The sequence below is a fragment of the Equus przewalskii genome, chromosome 6 (assembly GCF_037783145.1).
Source record: "Equus przewalskii isolate Varuska chromosome 6, EquPr2, whole genome shotgun sequence".
In the NCBI taxonomy this organism is placed as follows: domain Eukaryota; kingdom Metazoa; phylum Chordata; class Mammalia; order Perissodactyla; family Equidae; genus Equus; species Equus przewalskii.
Window position 1 is genome coordinate 235,713 of NC_091836.1, and position 22,280 is coordinate 257,992.

Here is a 22,280-nt window from a genome sequence, read left to right on the forward strand (position 1 = left end):
GCGTGGGGGCGGCGCCGGGGGTCCCCGCCGGCGTGATGAATGTACTGACAGACGAGGCCGCAGCGACCCCCGCGCCCCCCGCGCCCACTAACCCCCACGCCCCCATTCCGCGCAATAAACGACAGCATTGGCGCCCAGCCTGCCCGCGTCTGATTGCTCGGGCGGCCCCAGGGGGGCAGGCGCCCCGGGTCCCCCAGAAGGCAGCGGCTCCCGTGGGTGGCGACAGAGCTTTATTTACACTGTGTCAGCGCGCAGCGGGGACGCCGGGCGTCAGCTGAAGAAGTAGGTGGAGCGCTTCACCTGCTCCAGGTTGAAGGGCCCTGCGGAGCGGAGAAGCGCCGTGGGCGGGGCCGGGGCAAGGGGAGGGGGTCCCAGGGGCGGAGAGGGAGCGTGGGCGGGGCCCGGAGGAGAGGCGGGGTCCCAGGGGCGGGGAGGGGCCCGGAGAGGCGGAGCGGAGAGGGACCGTAGGTGCGGCCTGGAAGGGGGCGGAGTCCCAGGAGTGGGGTAGAAGGAGGGGGGGCGGGGCGGGGCCCGGGGTGGGGAGGGACCGTGGGCCGGCCCCGGGGACACCCGCAATCAGGGCGCCCGCCCGGCCCGCGGCGGTACCTGTCTTGGGCACCGACAGCAGCGTGTCCAGCAGCCGGGAGACCCAGACGTTCTTGGAGGCTTTCGGGGACCTGAAGGAGAGCGCAGGGTGGGGGTGAGGCCGGGCGGGGCGGGGCGGGGTGGGGGTGGCCGCGCTGGGTGGCGCGGTCCTCACCTGGGGCCGGAGCAGAACCGCTTCACCAGGAACCTGGACAGGTCGTGCAGGATGGGCTGGCTGTGCAGACGGACGAACTGCTCGCGGCACACCTGGGGAGGGGGCGTCAGCAGCGGGGGCCAAGGCCGGGGGCGGGAGGGGTGGGAGAGGCTGGGCTCCAAGGTCAGGCGGGTCACCACCGGCTGCCCCACCGCCCAGGAGTGTGTGCCGGACGATGGCCAGACTAAGGTCCCACGTGGGGAGGGCCCGGGCCAAGGGGCGTCCGCTCTCACGGCGGGGGGCGGGGGGCGGGGGGCGGGCGGCACCTGGTTCATGACGGCGACGTCGGCCGCGTGCGTCCAGAAGCAGTCGTGCACAGACACGAAGGTCAGGCCCTTCCTGCAGCGGGTGCGGGCTCGGTCAGCGGCCGCCCCTCCACCCACAGTCTCCCCTGGGGGGCCCAGCTCCCCACCACCAGGCGGGGGGCTCCCGTGCAGCGCGCACAGGCTCCCCAGGCCCCCACCCCTGCGCGCTCCCCATCTGTCCCTCTGCCACGTGTCCCCTCCGCCCGGGGTGGAGTTCTCATCTGGGACGAACCCCTCTGCCCACCCCCCCCACTTGCCCAACTGAGTCCCAGCTCCCCGTAGGGCAGCTCTGCCGCCCCCACCCCGGGGCTCTGTCCCAGGAGCCCCGCCATCCACGGGAGGCAGACGGGGGCCTGGAGCCCGCCCCTGAGCCGCCCAGACACGACCCCCCAACCAGGGCTGACTTTCTAACAGCGTCTACACGCTGCCCATCACCTTGGGCTCGGCCACCTCTGAGGGCTCAGGAGGGACACGTGGACACCTCTGCCTGCCCGAGAGGCTGTGCATCTGTCAGGACAGTGTCTGAGCCCAGAACTAGCCACCCTGCACTGCCAGCACACACCTGGATGCGTGGAGCCCCCCGAGCCGGGGCCACAGGGCCCACCAAGGGCCAGTTCCACACTCAGAGTGACCCTTCCCTGCCTGCCCACCAGCCGCTTCCCCCTCCCCCACACCTCGCTGCCTCAGGGCCTCTGCACGTGCTTGCAGTCCTCTTGTGGGCACCAGGTCCCTCAGGGCCACACGGTGGGGGTCCTTGCCTGTTGTAGGCCTCTGCCTGGGCCCCCTGACCTCGTCCCTCACTGACACAGCACCTATCTGCGAGGCTGGCCTCACATCCTGTCCCCCACCATGTGGGTCCCTGCTGTGTCCCTAACCTGTGGTTAACATGTGAGGGGGAGCGCGCCCAGCCTGCAGGGCCGGTCACGAAGCAGGGCCCACCTGTAGCAGTGCAGGGCCGTGAGCATCATGTGCGAGGAGTCCAGCGAGTGGATGAAGTTGGGCGGGAAGCCATTCTTCTGCTTCAGCGTGTTGGGCTTCCTGGGGGGCGGGGGACTCAGGTGCCTCTCCCGGGCCCCGGCGCCCCCCGTCCTCGCCAGACGCCCTCCCCTGGCCCCAGCGCCACCCGTACTCACTGGCTGGTGTCCCCGCTGCTGCTGAACGTGAGGCTCTGGAGACCGCCGTTGATCTGTGGGGTTGGGGTTGGGGTGGGAAGGCAGGGGCGTGAGTCCTGCCCTGAGGCTGGGGGGGTAGGGGCAGCGGGGTGGGGGCACCTACCAGGATCTTGGAGTCATGGTGGTAGGGCTGGATGATGGGGATGCCCAGGGGCGTGACCCACTCCACGGCCGAGCCCGTGTGGGCGATGAGCCGGGCGCTCTCCGTCAGCCAGCGCTGCGGGAAGGGGCACGGGCTCAGGGCACGGCCAGTGCGGGGGGCCCGCGGGGGACCCAGACCCGTCGGGGACAGGGGCGCACCTGGATGGCCCGGGTGCCCGAGAACATCTCCTGGAGGCTGAGGAACACCTGCCGCACGAGGTAGTGAGACGCCTCCCAGACGAACTCCTGCGGGGACGCGGGTGAGCAGGTGGGGCTCCCTCCACACCCGTCCCGCGGCCCAGCACGAGACCCTCCCGGAGCACTGAAGCCCACGCCCCTGTTTTCCAGATGGAGAAACTGAGGCGGCGGCCCAAGGGTCGCTCTGGGGGCCCGTGGTGGGGGGAGACGAGCCCCTTCCTCAGAGCGGCCCAGTGGCCACCGTTCCGGGAATGGCAGCGGCCTTCGGGGTGAACAGTCCTGCTACTGACGCCCGCGACGCTGCGCACCTGGGGGAAGTCGCTGAGCTCCCGCAGCCGCTTCTCGATCTGCAGGCGGCCCCCGTAGCGGGTGACCCCGTAGACCACGGTCATCACCGTCTGCTTCACCACCTTGCGGCTGATGAAGCCCTCCAGCACCTGGGCCACCCGCACGCCCTGCTCAGCGTCCTGCCTGCGGAACACCTCCACCTGGGCGGGCGCAAGGTCGCGGGGTCAGAGGGCGGGGCGCACACACCCTCCGCCTGCCGTCCCTCCCTGCCCCCCACGAGGCCCCCTCTCCCCATGGCCCTTGCTGCTGCCTGACACCTCCCCAGGCAGCCGGCCCAGACCGCCCAGTCACATCATGCATGATGGCTGGAGGCCGTGGCTGGGGGTCTGCAATGCCCAGGTGTCTGCAGGACAGAGACCCCAGGGGGCTGGGGGCCGTGGTGCCCACCTGCGCGGCCACCCCACTGTACACGTCCTGCGGCAGGTCCGAGGGCACAAGGTTGACGGAGGCAGCCCCCACGCTGTCCCGGCCCAGGGCGGCGTAGTGCTGCAGGCCGTTACAGGAGCCGTCCTGGGGCGAGGGAGCAGTGAGGGTCCGGGCAGGGCCGACAGGAGCGTCCGCGGGCAGCGAGCCCAGCTCCCTGCCTCCCCAGCTCTCGGCTCACGTTGCCAGCTCACTAGACCCCAACGCTGAGAGAGTTACCCCACACGAAGGGGAAACCGAGGCACAGAGACACAAACGGAAGTGCCCGCACAAGGCCGCCTGCAAGGCCAGCTGGTCCTGCGGGGGCTGGCCCCCACACTGTCCTGCGGAACCTCGGACCGGAGACACCCCAGTCAAGCCCCCCGTGGGCCAGACACACAGCACCCTGGGTCCCCCAGCTCACCTGGTGAACCGGGAAGTGGGAGACATGGGCGGCGGGGTCTGGGGAGCGCGAGGCCCGAGCGATCTCCATGCAGCAGGCCAGGGCCTGCCAGGGCTCGTCCGCCTCCATCCACCACTTCCGGCCCTGCGGGAGGGCGGTCAGGTGGGCTCAGAGCAGCCGGGTGGGGGCGCTTCCTGGACATGGAGGGGAGCTGGGCCGGCCCAGACGCCATAAGGACACAGGGAGGTGGGGACAGAGCCCCCAGGACAGCGAGAGGAGGACGGGAGCCAAGGAGCAGGAGGGAGACATGGGAGCAGCCAAGGGGACGGGGAGGGGCCTGGAGGAGGGCTGCCCTGGAGCGGGAGGAGCAAAACCAGAAAAAGGACGGCGCCGCGACTCTGTCCTAAGAGAAGACAGCAGGAGCCGCGGTGCTGACTTTCCTAGGGGGACGCCTGGAGGACGTCCGAGGGGGGCCGAGGTGGCTGGAGCCGAGGGAGGAACAGGCCTGCAGAGAGACGGGGAGACAGAAGGGCCCGGCCGCCACCCCCGCCCCTACCGTCATGGGCCTGTCGGCCGAGTCCAGGATGTCCTCCATCACCTCGTCCGCGAAGGCCAGGCGCGCCCGCAGCGACTCGCGCTTCTTGAGCCCCGTGAGGTTGACCAGGTGGATCTTGAGCCAGTCGAGGCCGTGGGGGCCGAGCGGGCGGCCCTGGGCAAACTCCAGCAGGGCGCGCGCCAGGTCGCTGCCCAGGTGGTTGAAGTGGGGCGGGCAGGGGTAGGTGCGGCCGCGGAAGTCCATGTTGTGCGGCAGCCAGAAGACGCGGTGCCGCAGGTGCTGGGCCAGCGAGAGGCGGTAAAGTGCGTCGGCCCGCAGGCTTTGCATCTCGCGGGCCACTTTCAGGCAGCGGGCCAGCTCCCGCCGCAGCTCGGCCTTGCGGGCGGGTGGGGTGTCTGGTGGGAGGCGGCCCCAAGGGGCCCGGGGTGCCTCAGAGGGTGGGGCAGGCACACCCAGGCGGGGACAGCCCTTGGCGGTGAAGAGCTCCAGCACCAGGTCCAGCACGCGCCCGTTGACGCGCCAGGCGCAGTTGCCCAGCTGGGTGAGGGCGTCCAGGGCGCCGTGCAGCTCGGCGGGCGGGCAGCGCTCCAGCAGGCGCTGGTGCTGCATGGTCCCCTCCACCGAGCGCATCAGCTTGGTTGGGCTCAGCAGGAAGGCGCCTGAGTGTGGCGACGTCCAGGGCAGTGGCGGGCACAGCATGGGCACCTCGGCGGCCTCGAAGGTCAGCGTGCGCTCTGCCGCAGCCGCCAGCAGCTGCGTGAAGGCCGGGTGCGGCTTCAGGATGCCAATCTAGGGGCGGCAGGCAGGGACCAGTCAGGGGGACTGCCGCCCCAAAGGCACGTGGCGGGCGGGGGCCCCCAGGATCTCCCCCAGACGCCCTGACCCTGAGGCTGGGCCCGTGACCCCAGCAGGATTTCCACAGGACCCAGCTGTGACCCAGGGGTCCCCACACCACCAGAGCCCCCTCCCCCCAGCAGCAGAGGAAGTGCCCACAGCACCCACCTGGCGGAAGCTGCGGAAGGAGTACACATGGTAGAGCACGGGGATGAGCTTGGGAGGCCCCTGGGGCGCGGCGAGGCTGCTGGGCATGCGCACAGCCCCCACCAGCAGCTCAGCCAGCTGCTTGCCCAGCTGCACCAGCACCGGCAACGGCCAGGGCTGCTCGTGGGGGGCCTCGGGCGCCCCCAGCGCTTCCCAGTGTTGCCGCGGCAGGCAGGGCTCCGCCACCTGTGGGGGCAGGGCGGGTCAGGGGCTGGGCGCGGGCTGTGCGCACCGCCACCCCCCCGTGGGAGACTACTATCCCGGAGTTACAGATGAGGAAACTGAGGCTGCGGGTGGCAGAAAGTGGCTGGGCTGCAGGTCAGATCCGGCTGCCCTGGGGATGCAGGGGAAAGGAGATGTGCCCTCAGCTTCCCCACCTGGAAACTCACCTGGCACCCCAGGCCTGGGAGGCAGCCCCCCACCCTGCCCTGCACCCTGCCCCCATCCAGGGGCCTCACCTGGGCGTCGGAGGCCAACAGGTGCAGGTACTGGGAGTAGCGCTTTTCCAGCTCCCGCACCTGGTTGCTGAGCAGCTTCCTCTGCACGATGTGCCGGTTGAAGGCGCGCAGACCCAGCTGCTGCGCCAGCCAGAGGAGCGACTCACCCTGCGGGGGCAGCGCCTGCAGGGTCTGGGGGGCAGGGCCGTGAGCCCCTGCCCGGGCCCCGCCCCCCTGAGCGCCCCGCCCACCACCCGGGGCCCCGCCCCCCGAGCGCCCCCGCCCACCACCCGGGCCCCGCCCCCCAGCGCCCCGCCCACCACCCGGCCCCGCCCCCCCGAGCGCCCCGCCCACCACCCGGGCCCGCCCCCCCGAGCGCCCCGCCCCCACCCGGGCCCCGCCCCCCGAGCGCCCCGCCCGTCACCCGGCCCCGCCCCCCGAGCGCCCCGCCCACCACTCGGCCCCGCCCCGCCCACCTGCAGCAGCAGCCGCGCGAACTCGCGCTCGCCCAGCAGGCACAGGTAGGGCAGCAGCGTGGGGCGGCCGTCGCGGGCGGCCTGGGCCTCGCTGGCCTTGGTCTCCTGCAGCGCCCGGCACAGCGCCGCCTCCCACCGGGCGCGCAGCCCCTTCAGGGTCTTCCGCTGCGGGGGCGGGGACAGGGGATGGACGCGGGTCACCACCGCGCCTGTCAGCCCGCAGCACGCGAGCCGCCCGACATGAGGGCGGGACCCCGGGCTCACAGGACCCCACCGGGGCCGCGCTAGGAGCGGCCAGGCCGGGAAGGGGTCTCGGGACCCAGCGGGCGCTGACCACGCTCGCAGGCGGCGCCGGGTGCGCACACGGCCGCCCTGGCCCAGCGCGGGGAGGGAAGGGGGTCGGCTGCGGGGCCACCAGCCCCTTACCGCGCGCAGGACCTCCGGGGTCAGCCGCGGGGCCTTCTCCACCGACTCCACGGTGACGGTGGTGGCCATCTCCACGCGGAGCTGCTGCTGGAAGAGACCCTCCAGCTTCTTCTGGGGCAGGTGCAACCTCGGGTAGGACACGGGCCGGTCCTGCGGGGGCACAGGCGGGCGGTGAGGGCCCGGGCTCCTCACAGGGACACTCGTCCACACCAGAGGTCGGGAAGAGCAGCTGCCCACCCTGAGCTTCCCGGGACCCCCACCCCCCGCCTGGCAGAGTCACATCCGTTTCTCCGGCTCCTGTATCCTCTGTCTCTGACGTCAGGGAGAAAGCAGGGGGCAGAGGCATGTGAAATAGCTGCGCAGGTTTAAAAGAACAAAGCATTTCCCCCCTCGCTCGGTGGAGCGGGAGACAGTCCAAGGACCTGGATGCTGCCCTTTTCTGTCTAAATTTAGAACAGGTGACCCGTCCAAAAGCAGATAAATTAAAAATAGCCAAACCCAACACACTGAGAATCAAAAATATACATCCACACAGACTCATGACTTGTGTCCACAGGAGCATGATTCATAACGGCCAAAAAGTAGACACAACCCGAGTGTCCACCGACAGCTGCATGGACAAAGGGTACGTGTCCACCCACATGCTGGAGCACGACACAGCTGTGAAGAGGAGCGAGGCCCTGACACGGCTGCACGTGGACGGACCTGAACACACAACGCTCAGGGAGAGAAGCAGACACAGAAGGACACACGGCGTGTGACCCCATGGACATGAAACGTCCAGAACAGGCAGATCCACAGACAGAGAGCGGGCTCGTGGGGGCCAGGGGCTGGGGAGGGTGGGGGTGATGCTGACAGGACAGGATTGCTTTTGGGGTGATGGGATGTTCTGACTATACTAAGTGAATATACTAAAAAACACTGAATTGTACTTTAAAACGTGAACTGGATGGGAGGCGAATCATATCCCAATAAAAACAAAACCCAACACGTGGGGTGGCTCCGCCCCCCCTCCCCATCCCCTCTGCCCTGGGACGAGGTGCTGGGGTCCCGCCCGAGGCTGCCCAGCCTGCGGAGGTCACACCGCCTCTGCCTACAGCCAAGGTTCTGGGTAGGAAACGACAGCATGGCCGTGACACCCGAGGTGCAAGTGGCGGCCTCTCCTCCTGGCCCCCTCCAGCTTCACCCTCCGGGCCGGGCCCTGTGGGACCAGGCTTGCCAACGCTGTGGCTTTTTCAGCCTCCAAGGAGCAGGGAGGGCTCCTCGAGGAGAAGTACAGGGAGACCCTGTGGGGATGGGGCAGCCTGGCTCACCCCCAGGCACAGGACCCCCGCAGGCTGGGCTCACCTTGGCGTAGATCTCCCTGAGCAGTGGTGAGCTGCTGACCGGGGGCGGGGGCTGGGGCCGCGGCGGAGGGCTGAAGCCGGGCCTGGCCTTGCGCACGGCCCTCAGGAGCACGCCCTGATCCTCCTTGCACAGCGGTGAGCCCACGAAGAGCTCCTGCAGCTGCAGGCCGTCCTGGGCCATCTGCTCTAGACACCTGCGGGCACAGGGGGGAGTGGCAGCCCACCTGGGGGATGGGGCGGCCCGACCCCCTGCAGGTCTGGGCACCAGCCGGCCATCGGGGCCGCAGGGGTCCCGGCCCCCTGACATGTCACTGTGCCACCCACCTCTGGATGGTACCGGCGTCCTGGTCCAGTCGCCCCATGCACTGCAGGGCGGCCGCGTAGGACAGTAGGTCCGGGGCAAGGCCGGCGTCCTTCACCATGAAGAAGACGTAAACCAGCTCTTTGAAGCAGCCCTGGGGAGACCAAGCCAGGTGAGGGGGTGGCCCGGCCTGCCCCCCAGACCGCTCTCCGCAGCCATCGAATGCAGCGGGAGAGGACCACCAGCCGGGGACAGACGGTCCACCTGATGTTTCAAGGTTTAGGTTCGGGGGTCAGTGTTGATATTTTTTGGCTTTGTGGATCTGAATGTGCACAATTTCGGGGTGTAAAGGGGGCGTCCTGTTTCAGAGGACTGCGTGCGCGTTCTGCCTCGGTCCCACACTTCTCCCATTGCCTGCTTCACGACAGCAGGCACCTGTTTCCTCAGGTGCGAGCCGTCACTGACCCCCGACCTGCCTCCCCTCCCCGCACAGGCATTTTGGCATCCGTGTCCCTCTGGGCGCGGCCTTGGCTGCCCCTGTGACGGTGGCACGTTGTTCTCATCTCCAAGTGTTTGCACGTCTCCCACGAGCTCTGTGACCCACAGGTGGGTGAGGACAGCTGTCACAGACCCTCCGCAGGGGAGGACGTCCCCACACCTCCTCCACGGTCCCACGGCCCTCGCTCCACACTTGCCATCACCGGAGGCGACAAGGTGCCTGCAAGCTAGGCTTTGAGGTGCTCGTCAGAATGACCCTGGATGGGCCGCCCATTCAGCAGTCACCGCCATGCCCGTTGTTTGGTGTAAACGTGAACTGAATACTCAGTTCTGCACGTGTGTGGTGGCTACATGGGGCCGGTGCCAGCAAAGGCTGAATGGAGCCCCAAACTCGAGTCCACCCAGAACCTCAGAAACAGGGTCTTCGCAGGTTAATCTTCTAAGACGAGGTCACCTGGGTTAAAGTGTCTCCCAAGGTGGCTAGGTGACGATGGAGGCAAGGACCAAAGCGAGGCGGCCACAGCCAGGGATGCCAGAGCCCCCAAGGCTGGACAAGGCAGGAGGGCCCCTGGCGGGAGCCCTGGGAACCCAGCCCTCCCACACCCTGACCTCGGACGTCTGGCCTCGGGGACTGAAAGAGAATGAACTTCTGTCCTTCTCAGCCACCAGGCTGTGGTGCCAGGAAGCTCGCCCATGGGCGTCACAGCACGCCCGGCCCTGAGAGGCTCTCTGCCGGGGACTCTGAGGGCTTGTGACCTTGGGAGGGAGCACACGACCCCTTCGTCTCCACGGACTCCCTGGCTTGAATACGCTTCCCACAGGGATGAACGCCGGCAGGAAACCACCTGTGCCGGTCGCCCGTGGAGACCTCGGGCATCTCCATGTCTCGCCACGGTGACACAGATGGGAAGGGTCAGCAGCCACGGGGCTGCTCCCGGGCCTTGTCGTTATTGGATCAGAAGAGCACGTCCACCCTCTGCTGCGATTCTCTTGGCACCTGAGTTTTCACGTAACCGCTTCCTTCATCCACCTGAGTATCGCCAGCTTTTCCTGCTGTTCTTCACGTTAGGGCTGTAGATCCTCGGGGAGAGGGGGTGTCGGGGAACGTCCTTCCCTCACAAGGGCACGTAAACAACACTGTCCTCAACAACCACGGGTCAGAGAGGAAATCGCAGAACTTTCCTAACACTTGGAGATGAAGAGAACGGAAAGTCACAGGATGCAGCTAATGCAGCGCCCAAAGGGAAATTCGTAGCCATGAACGCCTGTGTCCAAAAAAGGGGATCTTGAAGTAACCTAACTGTCTATCTTAGGAAACTAGGAAAAAGAACCCAACTAAACCAAAAGCATCCAAGTCACTATCCTGAGCAGGGTCTGCAGGCCGCCTGGACGCCAAGGGCACCCCGGGCACCAGATGGGAGCGCTGGTCGAGCAGACCAGGAGGAAATGCACCAAAACGTTAGTGGAATTTCTTCCTTCTTTTCTGGGCATTTTCAAATTTTCCTTTGATGACCACACATGATTTATATTTGACAAACCTGAAAGAATTGTTGAAACGATAACAAACAAAGGGCTTGGACTTTGGGGCTAAAAGACAAAGATCTGAATCTAAGTGCTACTGTTGCTAGCTGGGAGCCGCAGGCAAGTCCTGCCGTCTCTGGTCTCAGCTCCCACCTCTAACGGGCAGGGTGGGCACGCTGCAGCGACACCCTCCTCCTCGGGGGGGCCGGGCCAGGCGCCACTCACCTTGCGAGCCCAGCCGAGCATGACGGTGTTGTACATGGCGAGCGTGAGCAGCCGCTGCTGCCGGGACCTGCTGTGCTGGACGACCAGCACGTGGTGGGCGAGCGGCAGGTGGCCAGTGAACAGGCAGCACTCGAGGAAGGCCAGGAGCCTCTGCCGCTGGCTCTCCAGCCGCGCCCCGGCCGCCCTGTCCGCTGGGGCCTGCTCCGCCTCGCAGCCCAGCCTCCGCGGGGCCTCCTGCAGCAGCTGCGCCAGTGGCTCCTCCCAGGGGCTGCGCGGGCCGCCCTGCTCCCAGCGCTGCAGGCTCTTGGCCAGCTGTCCGTTCAGCAGGCGGGGCTCCACCCGCAGCTGCTGCTCGCGCGCCAGCTTCCGGGCCTGCTCCTCCAGCTTCGCCTCCAGCCGCTGCCGGCGCTTCTGCATCGTCCACTTCTCCTTGTCCAGCTTCTCCGCCCAGCGGCCGCTGAGTCCCGGAGCGGCCCCCGTGGCCCCTGGCTGCGCCTTCCTGGGGGGCTGGAAGCCGCCAGCCTCCGGGAGCCGAGCCACGTCCACCCTCTTCACCGTCACCTCCGACACACACTCGGCCTGCAGCTGCCGCACCCGCGCCTCGAGCACTGTGGGGACAAAGGGCGAGGACGTCAGGGGACCCCACTCCAGCACCGGTCTCACCAGACCCCTGAGGTGAGGGGTGCTGTGTCGCCTGGTCTTGGCGCCTCGGTTCTACATGTTGCTGACAACACCCAAACGTCATGGATTTTCAGGCGGGCACAACCCCTGCCCCAACCAGCCCTCTCCCCCAAAACCCTCCAGTGAACGTCCCAGACAGGCGCCTCGTGTCCCCAAACTGCTGCTCCGCGTGCTCCCCAGTCACTGGCAGCTCTGCCCTTCCAGGTGCTCAGCCAAGAACCCAGGGTCGTCCACACTCTCTCCCTCCACGTCTAATCCCTCAGCCCATCCTCAGGGCTCAGCTGGCAGATCCATCCAGGTACCCAGACACCTCCCTGTGCTCACATTCTCCACTCTCCTCCTTGCTCACTCCACTCCAGCCATAATGACCTCAGGGCCTTTGCATGTGCTGTTTCCACTGCCTGGAAGGCACTAACCAGACAATCCACAGTCCCTATAACACCCAACGATCCACAGCCCACCCCCCTCAACACCCACAGCCTGGCCCCTCCTCTCTACAGCCCACGGCCTGGCCCCGCTCTGCTCTTCCCGAGCACGACCAGCAGCAGGTCAGTCACCTCGCCATCTGTGGCTTCCTTTCTACAGTCATCATAACACCGAGCCAGCCAACACCCACCAGTGCTCCTGGGGACACACGGCCCCGCCAGCCCCTCAGCACATCCCCACCGACTGATCTACTCAACCTCGTGTGACGTGCGCTTCTGCTCCAGACGCCTTATTTCATACACTTGTCGGTCATCCCACTGAGCTCACAGCCCATAGCCCTGAGCCTCCCACAAGGGGGAAGCTCCTCTCACACTCGGGTTCCCTCCAAGGGGCCCTCGCAGCCTCCTTGTGCTCAGAACACTGGGTGGCGCCTCCTGGCTACACCTGGGGGCCGTTTTAAACAGCAATTTGCCCACAAAAAGCACAAGAACACAGAAATGGGCACAGAATCTGCCCCAGAAAGGATGCTTGTCCACAGACAGCCGAGCACCAGCCAGGCACCGGGAAGCTCCAAGTCCTGCTGCTCTGTGCACGTCCACAAAGGACCTCGCCAGTGCTGACTGTGGGGTTACGGATAAACTGGCAGGTGACTCTGCAAACAGAGGACGCGCATAACGAGGACCAGCCATGTCTGTCTCCTGCCCACACCCCTCACTGGGACATCAGCCAAGAGAGAAGGGGTGGCCTCATGCCCGGCTCAGGGCTGGCAGCCAGCAGGGGCGCAGGGAAGATCTGCTGAAACAGAGCAAGAAGGCAGGCATGAATGTGGCCCTCAGAGCAGGCCAAAACGCAGCAGATGCTTCTAGAATGCACGCGACAGACTCTCAGGCTGGAACGTGCGGAGGAGGGAACGAGGCCACCGTGGGAGGGAGTGGGGACATGGGCGTAGCTCTCCTCCCTGAGGCAGCAACATCTGAGCTAACCTGCGAGAACAGAATGCCTCAGCCCTGCAGGGACCTGCAGACAAGCAGGTGCAAAGGCCCTGAGGTGGCTTCAGATCCTCCTGGCAGAGGCCATGGGAGTCTGTGGCCCTCTGTCGGGGGAGCTGGAGTTCATTCTGCATGAGAGGAAACAGTTGGAAGGCTCTGGGCTGGCGAGTGCTGTGACGACGTGATTTAGGTTTCCAGAACCTTCCTCGGGTTGAATGATCTATCTGGGCTTTGCTTTAGAATAATTAGGTAGATAAAGAATGAAGAAAGGGTGCTGGTGAAGCTGGCGGCTCTTGTGTTTATTTCTGTACAAACGGGATTTTCTGAAATAAAGCTTTTCTTTTCAACAGCTCCCCTACCCCACCCCCGGCTGCTGGACACGCACTGGACATCCGGCAGGAAGGGAAGGGGAGATGCTGGACATTGTCCGGGAGGAAGAGGTCACAGTGAGGAAGGACAGACACCCCCACCTCCCTCCAGAGGCCACCGGGACTGGGCTATCCTTCCAGGTCACAGAGACCCGACCCCAGAGAGCCGAGCAGGGCGCAGGCGGGTCAGCTCAGGGTTCGAAGCCCGGCTCTGCACCAGCAGTTGCCTGTGGCCCGGGGCGAACCTCTCCAGCCGAAATTCGGGGCCTCGACTGTCTCGTCTGGAAAGTGAGAGCCCCCGGCGGGTCTAGGGGGTGCTTGGGATGTCATCAGAAAGGTTGGGACCGTGGTCACCAAGCCCATCTTACAGACTGACATCCCTCCTCACGGGGTGGTGGCGAGGAGCCCGGGAGGTGACCCGGCGGCCCGGGGCGGGCGAGAGGGAGGAAGGGGTCCCGGCTCACCCTCCAGCAGCTCGGCGTGGCCCCAGTCCTTCCCGCGGTCCTGCTCACAAGGGCTGGCCGACGAGCTCCTTCGGCGGCCCCACACGCCCCCCAGGGCCCCTGCAGGAGACAAGCGAGGCTGAAGGGGGTCTGGCGTCTCGGGGGCTGGGGGTCCTCATATGGACAGAAATTGCAGCATCGGGGAAAGGGGCCCTAAACCCGTGGAAACTGTCAGTGGTTTCGGGTCTCTTAGTGGAAGGAAACTAAGAGGTCAAAGGTGAAGGGGTCCCCACGAGCTAAGAAAAGTGGGGCGTGGGATCGAGAGTAAAGAGTTCCTCGAACTAAAGGTACAGAGAGTTCAAAGGCCAAGAGCCCCAAACCCCAAACACGGGGTCAGGGGGCTCCAAGAGAAACCGAGAGTCAAAGGTCAAAGTGCCCTGCCGACTTCCGGCAGGACAGCGGGCCAAGAGCGAGTGAACGCGGGATCCCGTCAGTGGGCTTCCCAGGACCCCACAGGGCAAAGGGCAAAGGTCGGGGTGGCTGGATCCTGGGGGCCGAGAAGCCAAAGGTCAAGGCCGCGAGCGGAGGGCGTGGGCAGAGGCCGCGGCGTCGTCCCCAGGCCTCCCCCACGTTACCTTCCTCGGCCAGGAGGCCGGGGTGGCCCGCCGGCCACAGGGCCCGTCCGAGCCCGGCCGCGCCGCGGCCCCAGCGCAGGGCCGACATCGCCCCGCACGCGGACCCGCCGGCTGCCCGCACCGCGCCTGCGCCGCCCGCGCCTGCCGGGAGTTGTAGTTCCGCGGCCTACGGCGGCTGCGAAGGGACCGTGAGACCGGAAGGGCGCCGCCGGAACCACAACTCCCAGCGGGCAGCGGGGCCTCCGAGGCGCGAGGGCATGCGCCGACGGAGCCCTCTGATTGGCTCTTCTCTCTGTCAAGGCGGGGCGGGACAGAGCTGTTGCTAGGGCAACGCGGGGAGATTCTAAGCCGTCTTTGGGAGGACCCGGAACCCGGATTCCTTTTTCTCCCCTAAGGAATAGTCGCCTAATAATTAGGACAGCGTTCTGCAATTTATAGATTCCTGTTCGCGATCTTCATTGATCCGACGACAACTTTGGGGCGAGAACTATTATTATCCCCAGTTGATTGTGGAAGAAGCCGAGGCTCAGAGAGGTCAATCAAGTTGCCCAAAGACACACAGTATGAACATTAGCGAGACTGGAATGAAAGCCAAGATCTGTGACTCCCAGACAGATGTCTTTAGGATATTTCCCTGGACATTTCCCTGCCCCACTCTTCTGGCCTGAATCTACCCGCTAGTTCCCAAGCTCCCAGGGACGGGGCACAGTGGGGCAGGAGGAGTAGACCAACCTATTAAATTGAGATGATGACACATGGAATCATCCCTGGGGCTTCCCAGGCCCCGCCTCCGGGGTGATCCCACTCAAGAGCACACAGGGGCAGAGGTTTAGAATCAGACCTGGAAGCCAAGCCCACCTATGGTTCAGTCGGGGAAACTGAGGCTGGGGGAGGGGAGCACTTGATCTGGAATCAGCTAGCATGTGAAGGATGAGAATAAGAATATCTGGGGTAACTGCGTTCCAGGCGGAGGTCAGAGCAGGTGCAAAGGCCCTGAGGCAGGACCTTGAGCAGAGTCGAGGTGGGGAGAGGAAGCAGAGACAACCACGGCAGGCCTTAGGGGCCTGGGCTCAAGTAGCCACCGGTCCCCAGATGCCAGGGCTTCGGTTTTTCCAGAGTGGAGGCGGGACCTGTGCTCCGGAAGAGCCAGAACCACCCCCACCCCCCGGGCAGGCCTCCTGACAGCACATTCCAGACGCAGCTGCCCACGCGGCCTGAGCACCGTGATGCGACCGGCTGGGAATGTCTTCCGCAGGCTGCAGCGTCCTCTCGAACGTGCCCCAGCCCACCCATGTGCCCGGGGGGCCATGACCTCAGTCCTGACTCACACCTGGGGTTGCCTTCCTGGCCCCGGGGGGCTGAATCAGCCGGGCTGATTGCCCAGGACAGAGGGACGCCCCCTCGCGTGCAGCAGACCCGCAGGGCCAGGAACCCGGGCCGCAAGCCAAGACTCGCGACTTCTCTCTCCTCTCCTCCTGCCTTGGTTTCCTCTCGTCTTCAGTGGGACGTCAGAACGTCCCCAAGAGCTGGGGTCCCGGGTCTCGGTGGTGAGAAAGCTACTCTTTCAGTTCCCGCTCAGACACGGGGGGGGCTCCCTCTGTGGCCCCTGCACTGACTCCCATCTCGGCTGCCGGGCTGTGACCTGAGAGGCCGTCACGTCGTCGTCTTCTCATCCTATTTCCTTTCACGGCTCCTTGTCAGCGTGTCGACGTCGAACACGGGTTTCCCACCCTGATGGTGACCCCGCGTTTCCTTGACGTTGGGGTGAACCCCGGCTGTGGGAGGGAGACGTCGGAAGTGTGGGCAACGGGAAAGGCCGGGGAGGGCAGGGTCTGCGGCTGGAAGAGACGGTATCAGGTGCCGGGGCTGCTGTGACAAATGACCACAAACTCGGTGCTTTCAGCAACAGAAATGTGTTTCCTCAAGTTTCCGGAGAATGAAAGTCCAAAGTCGGCAGCAGGGGGCTGAGGTCCGGGGGACGGGGCCGCGGTTCCCCCCAGGCTCCGGGGAGGGTCCCTCCCGCCTCTTCCAGCCTCTGGGGCTGCAGCGTCCTGGCCTTGTGGCCATGTCACCCCATCTCTGCCTCTGTCTCCACGTGACCTCTGCTGTGTGTCGTGTCGGGTGTCCCCCCGTCTCGTTCTTGTACGTGACCGCGTCCAGGGTCCACCAGGACGACCTCCCCATCCGAAAATCTGAATCTAAGTGCATCTGCCGAGACTCTTCTTCCAAATGAGGGAAAATCCGCAGGCTCCGTGGATTAAACTGGATGTGTCTCTGGGGGCCGTCGTCCCGCTGATCACGGAGCTGAAAGGGAGAACTGGAAAGGCTGTGTGAGCCCAACCCCGGGATGTGCAATCGGGGTAGAAAGCCACTTGAGGACGCTGTGGGGACAGCAGGGGAACTTTGGGCACGGATGGTGGGTTAGGTTGCAGCTTGGTTAGGATGGAGGACTGGGCCTTGAGGACCTGCTCTGATGTGCTGAGAGGTGAAACGACACCCACTCTGCGGCTCAGTGTCACAGATCCGCTCACGGAAGAAGGTTCCACAGTTTTGCCTGTTCGACAACATCACATAAATGGACCTCTTTTGTGTCCTGCTGCTTCTACTCAGCACGGCGTCTGAGATTCATCCACGTTGTGTGTTTCGGGGATTTGTTCTTTTTCACAGCTGCGTAGTATTCCCTGGTGTGAATTTGCTCCGTGTGTCGACCCATTCTCCTGACAACAGAGCAAGAAGAATGTACAGAATCAGGAGTGGATCCAGGAACCAGGTGTCCGTTGTGCTGCTCTGACGACCCTTCTGTAGGCTTGAAGTCTCAAAAGACCACAGTGAGACCCACTCTACCCCACGAAGATGGCTGTCATCAGAACCAAGGACGACCGCGAGGGTCGGCAAAGACGGGGAGAAACTGGAGGCCTCAGGCACGGCTGGTGGGAACGTAAATGGTGCAGCTGCTGTGGGGAACAGTGTGGCAGGTCCTCAAAAAGCTAGACACAGAATTGTCATACGACCCAGCGAGCCTACTCCTGGACACATAAACGAGAGCAATGAGAACACATGTCCACCCAAAACCGTCCACACGTGTCCAGGGCAGCAGGACTCACAACAGCCGAAAGATGGAAGAACCGTCCATCGACGGATGAATGTGTCCACCCACACACTGGAATATGACGCAGCCGTGAAGAGGAGCGAGGCCCTGACACGGCTGCACGTGGACGGACCTGAACACACAACGCTCAGGGAGAGAAGCAGACACAGAAGGACACACGGCGTGGGACCCCATGGACGGGAAACATCCAGAACAGGCAGATCCACAGACAGAGAGCGGGCTCGTGGGGGCCAGGGGTTGGGAATGGGGGGATGGGGAGTGATGCTGATGGGGACGGGGGCTTCTCTTTGGGGGATGGAATGTTCTGGAACCAGATAGAGGTGATGGGTGCACAGCTCTGTCCTGAAAACACTGGGTTGTAAGCTCACACAAGTGAGTTGTGTGGTATGTGAATTACACCCCAGTGAAGCTGTTATTAAATAAACTCCAACAACACTGGGCAGAGCCGGCTCCCCGGGCGTGGGTCCCATCCCGTCCCACGGGCCCCGTGGAAGCCAGGATGCTATTCCAAGTCTGCGAGCCTTGCCCTCCGCCCCGTGAGCGCGTGGATGATCTCATGCCAGACATCCTCCCAGCCTCCCCTTCCCGGCCCATTTTCCAGGGGAGCCAACACAAACGCAGGGTCCCCTGGGGGCTGACCTCCGGGCTCCGAGTGCAGAGAGATGAGCCATGGGGACACCCCTGTTTCAGTCCTGGGTCCTGGGGCTCGGGCATCTGCCACACCCCTGCGTGGTCCTCCTGGGCCGGGAAGAGGGATGGGGAATCCCCAGGGCCAGCAGGAAGGCATCGGGTGTCCGGCCGGACCGGTTACCCCTCCAGCCCTCCACCAGGGCAGGCTGGTCACCTTGAAGATGTCCCCTGGGGTTGTGGCCACAGGACGGGCCAAGGGGAGCAGACGGGCGGGGATTGGAGCCCTGAGGAAGTCGCTGCCCCTCTCAGGCCTCAGTTTCCCTGCCTGTCAGTTACGTCTCTTAGCTCTGAGTCTGAAGGTTCCCTGGGTCCCCCTCTCGGCCCAGGGCACGGCCTGGCGCCCATTGGGGCCCGGGTGTGTCTCTAAATGACGCGCAAGTGTGGGTGTACACGGGGCCGCCCCATTCCTGCCACCTCGGACGTGCAGCTCTGGACGCCCAGGACAGGGTGCTGGCCTCGGTCATCATCCGTGTCCCCGTCGGTCAGCCACGGACACGCCCACGTGTCATCCTCCCGTCGCCACCTTCTGGCCCACCGCACTCCCCCCACCCGCCTGCCCAAACCTGTGTGCACACCGCCCCAACTGCCCCTCTGCTCCCCGCCACGGCGCCCACGCCCACCCTGCGCGAAGCCCGTGCCCCGCGGCCTGGCTCTCAGGAAGCCCCAGTTTGGAGGGAGGATGAGTCCCACCGGCCCGATCCCCTGGCATCTCCATTTCCCCGTCTCTGTGTCTCACACATCTGTCCGTCTGCCCATCACTCTCTGCTCCTCGCCCCGCAGGACAAACACGTGGGAGGCCAGGCGCGCGTTCCAATGGCCCCGCCCCGCCGCCTAGTCGCCCCGCCCCCGCCGGCGCTGGCCACGCCCCCGAGGAGCCCCATTGGCAGGCCTCCGACTCCCCATTGGTCGGCTCCCAGGCCTCGGCCCCGCCCAGGCCCGCCCCCTTTGGCGCTGGCCACGCCCACGAGACTCCCTATTGGCCCGCGCGGGGGTCTGGGTCGGGCGCCCCGCCCCCCGGCCGCGCGATGGCAGAGCCGCGGACGAGCAGGGAGGCAGGAGCGGGCGGCGAGCGGGGCGCGGGGCCATGCGCGGCCGCCTGTGGCTGGGCCTGGCGTGGCTGCTGCTGGCGCGGGCGCCCGGCGCCGCGGGGACCCCCGGCGGTCCGCGGAGAGCGCGCAGCTACCCGCACCTGGAGGGCGACGTGCGCTGGCGGCGCCTCTTCTCCTCCACCCACTTCTTCCTGGGCGTGGACCCCAGCGGCCGCGTGCAGGGCACCCGCTGGCGCCACAGCCCTGACAGTGAGTCGCTGGGGGCTGTCCGGGGACCGGGGAGGCGGCTACAGGGCGGATGGGCGGACAGTAACAACAACGGCTGCAGTAATAATAATAAGGATGAGCTGGGCCCTATCCACATGGTGGGAGGGGTGGACGGTGGAGGTGAGGGTCACAGAAGCTGCTGCCAGCTCAGCCCTGGCTCAGGAGCAGAGAAAGGTCTTTGCGGAAGAGCTGAGGTTGGGGGTCACTGGGCCCATTTACAGAGGGGAAACTGAGGCTCCAGGAAGGGCCCTGGAGCAGGCAGAGCCAGGCTCTGGGCTCTGAGCTCTGGACTCCCCACACTGCAAAACCAAGCCAGGAGCTGTCTGTACTGGGGATCCCTCTACTTCTCCGTAGATACCCATTTCGCAGATGGGGAAACTGAGGCACAGACAGGGGACATGACCTGCCCGGGGTCACATAGTAGGGGGAGTGGGGTTGCTGGGGCCCCTGGATGCCCAGAACCCCATCGAGTTGGAGTCCTTGTCCCTGCTGCCCCACCCAGCAAACAGTAGGCACTCAATAAGTGTTTGTGGAATGTATGAGGCAAGAGGAGACGCAGGGGCAGAGAGGTGGGGCTGGGGACAGCTGGGAGACCAGGGCGGCCGGCGACCCCACGGCTCTGAGGCCCAGGCAGGGGTGCCGGGGCCGAGCACATCGCTGGCCGCTCCTGAGTCACCATCGGGGCAGATAATGGCCCCTGCCCTGGCTGGCTGCTTTCATCTGGGGCTCCCGAGGCTGTCATTAGGCTCGTCAGACGAGGGCGACGACCGGAGACTGGCCGGGCAGGTCCATCGGTGGTGGGCACAGCCGGGAAGGGTGGCCTGGGACAGTGGTTGCTTCTCTCTGAGCCTCCGTTTCCCCATCCGGGCCGCGTCCTTAGTTCAGGCATCCTGAGTTGGGCCCCTCGTGTGCTGCACTGGGCACGGGGACGTGGCAGCCACCAGGACAGCCCACATCAGGGCTCCCAGAGCAGAGAGTAAAGCAGCAGGAGGGAAGGAGTGACAGGGAGACGCGTGGGAGCTGACAGCGGCCACTTCGCCTGGGAGGTCCGGGACCTCTCCGAGGAGGTGGGCCCGACAGCCTCACACTGAGAGGAGCCAGGTGCCTGGCCCAGGAAATGCACAGGCCCCGTGGGGCAGGAGGGAGCTCCCCGTCGCCTCTGGCATCCAAGTCCAGCCTGAAGACCAAGGGGCAAGGCCTGGACTCGAGTCGGCCCCAGGGCACAGGTGGAGCTGAGACTGTGGGCAGCCCCCAGCCCTGCTTCGCTGGACAGGAAATAGGGGCTCAGAGCAGCACGGGCCTCTCCCAGGGTCCCCCGTCGAGGGATGAGGCCGGGACCTGGCTCCTGGCTCTGCCACCTCCCAGGCTTCAGTTTCCCCTTCTGGGCAGTGGGCACAGTGGGCACCTCCCACCTGGGGCCGCTGTGGGGTCTGGCATACGGTTGGCGCTCAGGCAGCATTAGCGGCTGTCAGCGCGTGGAATGCACGGTGTGTGGACACCCCGGGTCCCTCCCCACAGGCGTCCTGGAGATCCGCTCCCTCCGCGTGGGTGTTGTGGCCCTCAAGGCCGTGCACACCGGCTTCTACGTGGCCATGAGCCGCCGGGGCCGCCTCTACGGGTCGGTGAGTGTGCGGGTGGGGAGGGGTGTCCAGCGGGCGGGTGGCGGTGGAGAGGGTGGTCTGGCGCTCGCTCACCCGCCCGCCTGCCCGCAGAGGGTCTGCACCGCCCACTGCAGTTTCCGGGAGCGCATTGAGGAGAACGGCTACAACACATACGCCTCGGTCCGCTGGCGCCACCGTGGCCGGCCCATGTTCCTGGCGCTGGACGGGCAGGGGGCCCCGCGTCGTGGTGGCCGGACGCGGGTGCACCACCTATCCACGCACTTCCTGCCCGTCCTGGTGTCTTGACCAAGGGACCATGGGGAACAGCCGGACAGATTCCAGAAGACGCCAGAGCCAGGCAGCCAGAGCCAGAGGCTGGGGGAGGCCCAGGCCATGGCTGAACACGTGTGCGGCCACTCATTTGTCTCAAAAGCATTAATGGAGCACCTACTGTGTGCAGGACCCCCACAGATGCAGCCTGGCACTTGGGGAGCTGCCATCTGGGTCTGCAGGAAGGTGGACACTGAGCTGAGCGGGGCCACCAGCGTCCAGTCCTGAGCTGCAGAGCAGGGCGGCCCCAACAGTGCACCTCCTGGGCTGGAAACCGGGTACAGCCGTGCGGCCATCGGAAGGTCCAAGAAGGGCGCTCCAGCCAGGATGCAAGTGGGCAGAGGCTTGGAGCAGGCGGTTGGCGCAGCGAGGGGTCTGGGGTCAGGGCAGAGGGCCACGCGGACACGCCACAGAGTGACAAGCCCCAGTCCCAAGACCTGTGGACGTTGTCACCTTGCAAGGCAGAGAGAACTCTGCAGATGGGTTAAGTCGAGGCCCCTGGGATGGCGGTGACCCTGGATTCCCGGGGCCCAGGGTCATCCCAGGGTCCTGAGCAGAGGGAGGCGGGGGGGTCAGAGGCCGAGATGGAGACGCTGCGCTGCTGGCCGTGCGGACGGAGGAAGGGGCCCCGAGCCCAGGACGCGGCGCCTCTGGAAGCTGGAGGAGGCGGGACACGCTCCTCCCCTGGGGCCTCCGTGAGGACCTGCCCCCCACGCCCCACCCCCACCCCCCGGGTTTAGCCCCGTGGGACCATGTCGGACTCCTGACCCCAGGACGTGAGATGACAAATTTTGGTGACTCGTCACTGTGGCCACAGGGAGCGTGGATATGGTGTCTGAGGCGGGTCTAATTAAACACAAGTCTCCAGAGGTGCTCGGTCCTCGCGGGGCGGGCAGTGGGAGTGGGCGCCATGAGCGGGCGAGGGCTCCATGTCCTCCAGGGAGGGGTGGACACACTGCACCGCAGACCCCCCACCCAGGGGGATGTCCAGCAGCCAGAGGAGTGGAGCCAAGAACCAGTTCAGACCCCAGCTCCAGGCCGCAGTTTCACCCTGAGCCTCAGTTTCCCTTTTAGGAAATAGGGATGACGATGGCCTG

The 22,280-nt window shown here is 65.8% G+C and overlaps 2 protein-coding genes across 2 annotated transcripts; one reads left to right on the top strand and one right to left on the bottom strand.

Moving 5' to 3' along the window:
• Positions 1-213: 213 nt before the first annotated feature.
• On the bottom strand, positions 214-14,292 carry POLRMT (RNA polymerase mitochondrial). Its single transcript, XM_070624642.1, has 21 exons — positions 14,138-14,292; positions 13,524-13,622; positions 10,596-11,203; positions 8,375-8,505; positions 8,052-8,244; positions 6,705-6,854; positions 6,279-6,443; positions 5,824-5,994; positions 5,327-5,551; positions 4,325-5,113; positions 3,790-3,912; positions 3,351-3,473; positions 2,924-3,103; positions 2,577-2,663; positions 2,380-2,493; positions 2,238-2,290; positions 2,044-2,142; positions 1,066-1,138; positions 761-852; positions 607-677; positions 214-320 (listed from the first exon to the last, which is right to left on the bottom strand). The coding sequence occupies exons 1-21, from the start codon at positions 14,223-14,225 to the stop codon at positions 271-273; spliced, it is 3,684 nt and encodes a 1,227-aa protein (XP_070480743.1). The 5' UTR covers positions 14,226-14,292; the 3' UTR covers positions 214-270.
• A 4,640-nt stretch (positions 14,293-18,932) lies between these two features.
• On the top strand, positions 18,933-22,049 carry FGF22 (fibroblast growth factor 22). Its single transcript, XM_008511563.2, has 3 exons — positions 18,933-19,234; positions 20,771-20,874; positions 20,965-22,049. Exons 1-3 carry the CDS (start codon positions 19,021-19,023, stop codon positions 21,157-21,159), a joined length of 513 nt encoding a protein of 170 aa, XP_008509785.2. The 5' UTR covers positions 18,933-19,020; the 3' UTR covers positions 21,160-22,049.
• Positions 22,050-22,280: the final 231 nt, after the last annotated feature.

What these genes read in the sequence shown, in the direction of transcription:
- POLRMT (XM_070624642.1), bottom strand. Translation starts at nt 14,225, where the DNA reads ATGTCGGCCCTGCGCTGGGGCCGCGGCGCGGCCGGGCTCGGACGGGCC. An exon ending in TCAGGGAGATCTACGCCAAG is followed by an intron (nt 6,855 to 8,051) that starts GTGAGCCCAGCC and finishes GTGCCCCCGCAG; the next exon opens with GACCGGCCCGTGTCCTACCC. An exon ending in TGTTGGCCTCCGACGCCCAG is followed by an intron (nt 5,552 to 5,823) that starts GTGAGGCCCCTG and finishes CTGCCCCCACAG; the next exon opens with GTGGCGGAGCCCTGCCTGCC.
- FGF22 (XM_008511563.2), top strand. Translation starts at nt 19,021, where the DNA reads ATGCGCGGCCGCCTGTGGCTGGGCCTGGCGTGGCTGCTGCTGGCGCGG. An exon ending in CTGGCGCCACAGCCCTGACA is followed by an intron (nt 19,235 to 20,770) that starts GTGAGTCGCTGG and finishes CCCTCCCCACAG; the next exon opens with GCGTCCTGGAGATCCGCTCC. An exon ending in GGGGCCGCCTCTACGGGTCG is followed by an intron (nt 20,875 to 20,964) that starts GTGAGTGTGCGG and finishes GCCTGCCCGCAG; the next exon opens with AGGGTCTGCACCGCCCACTG.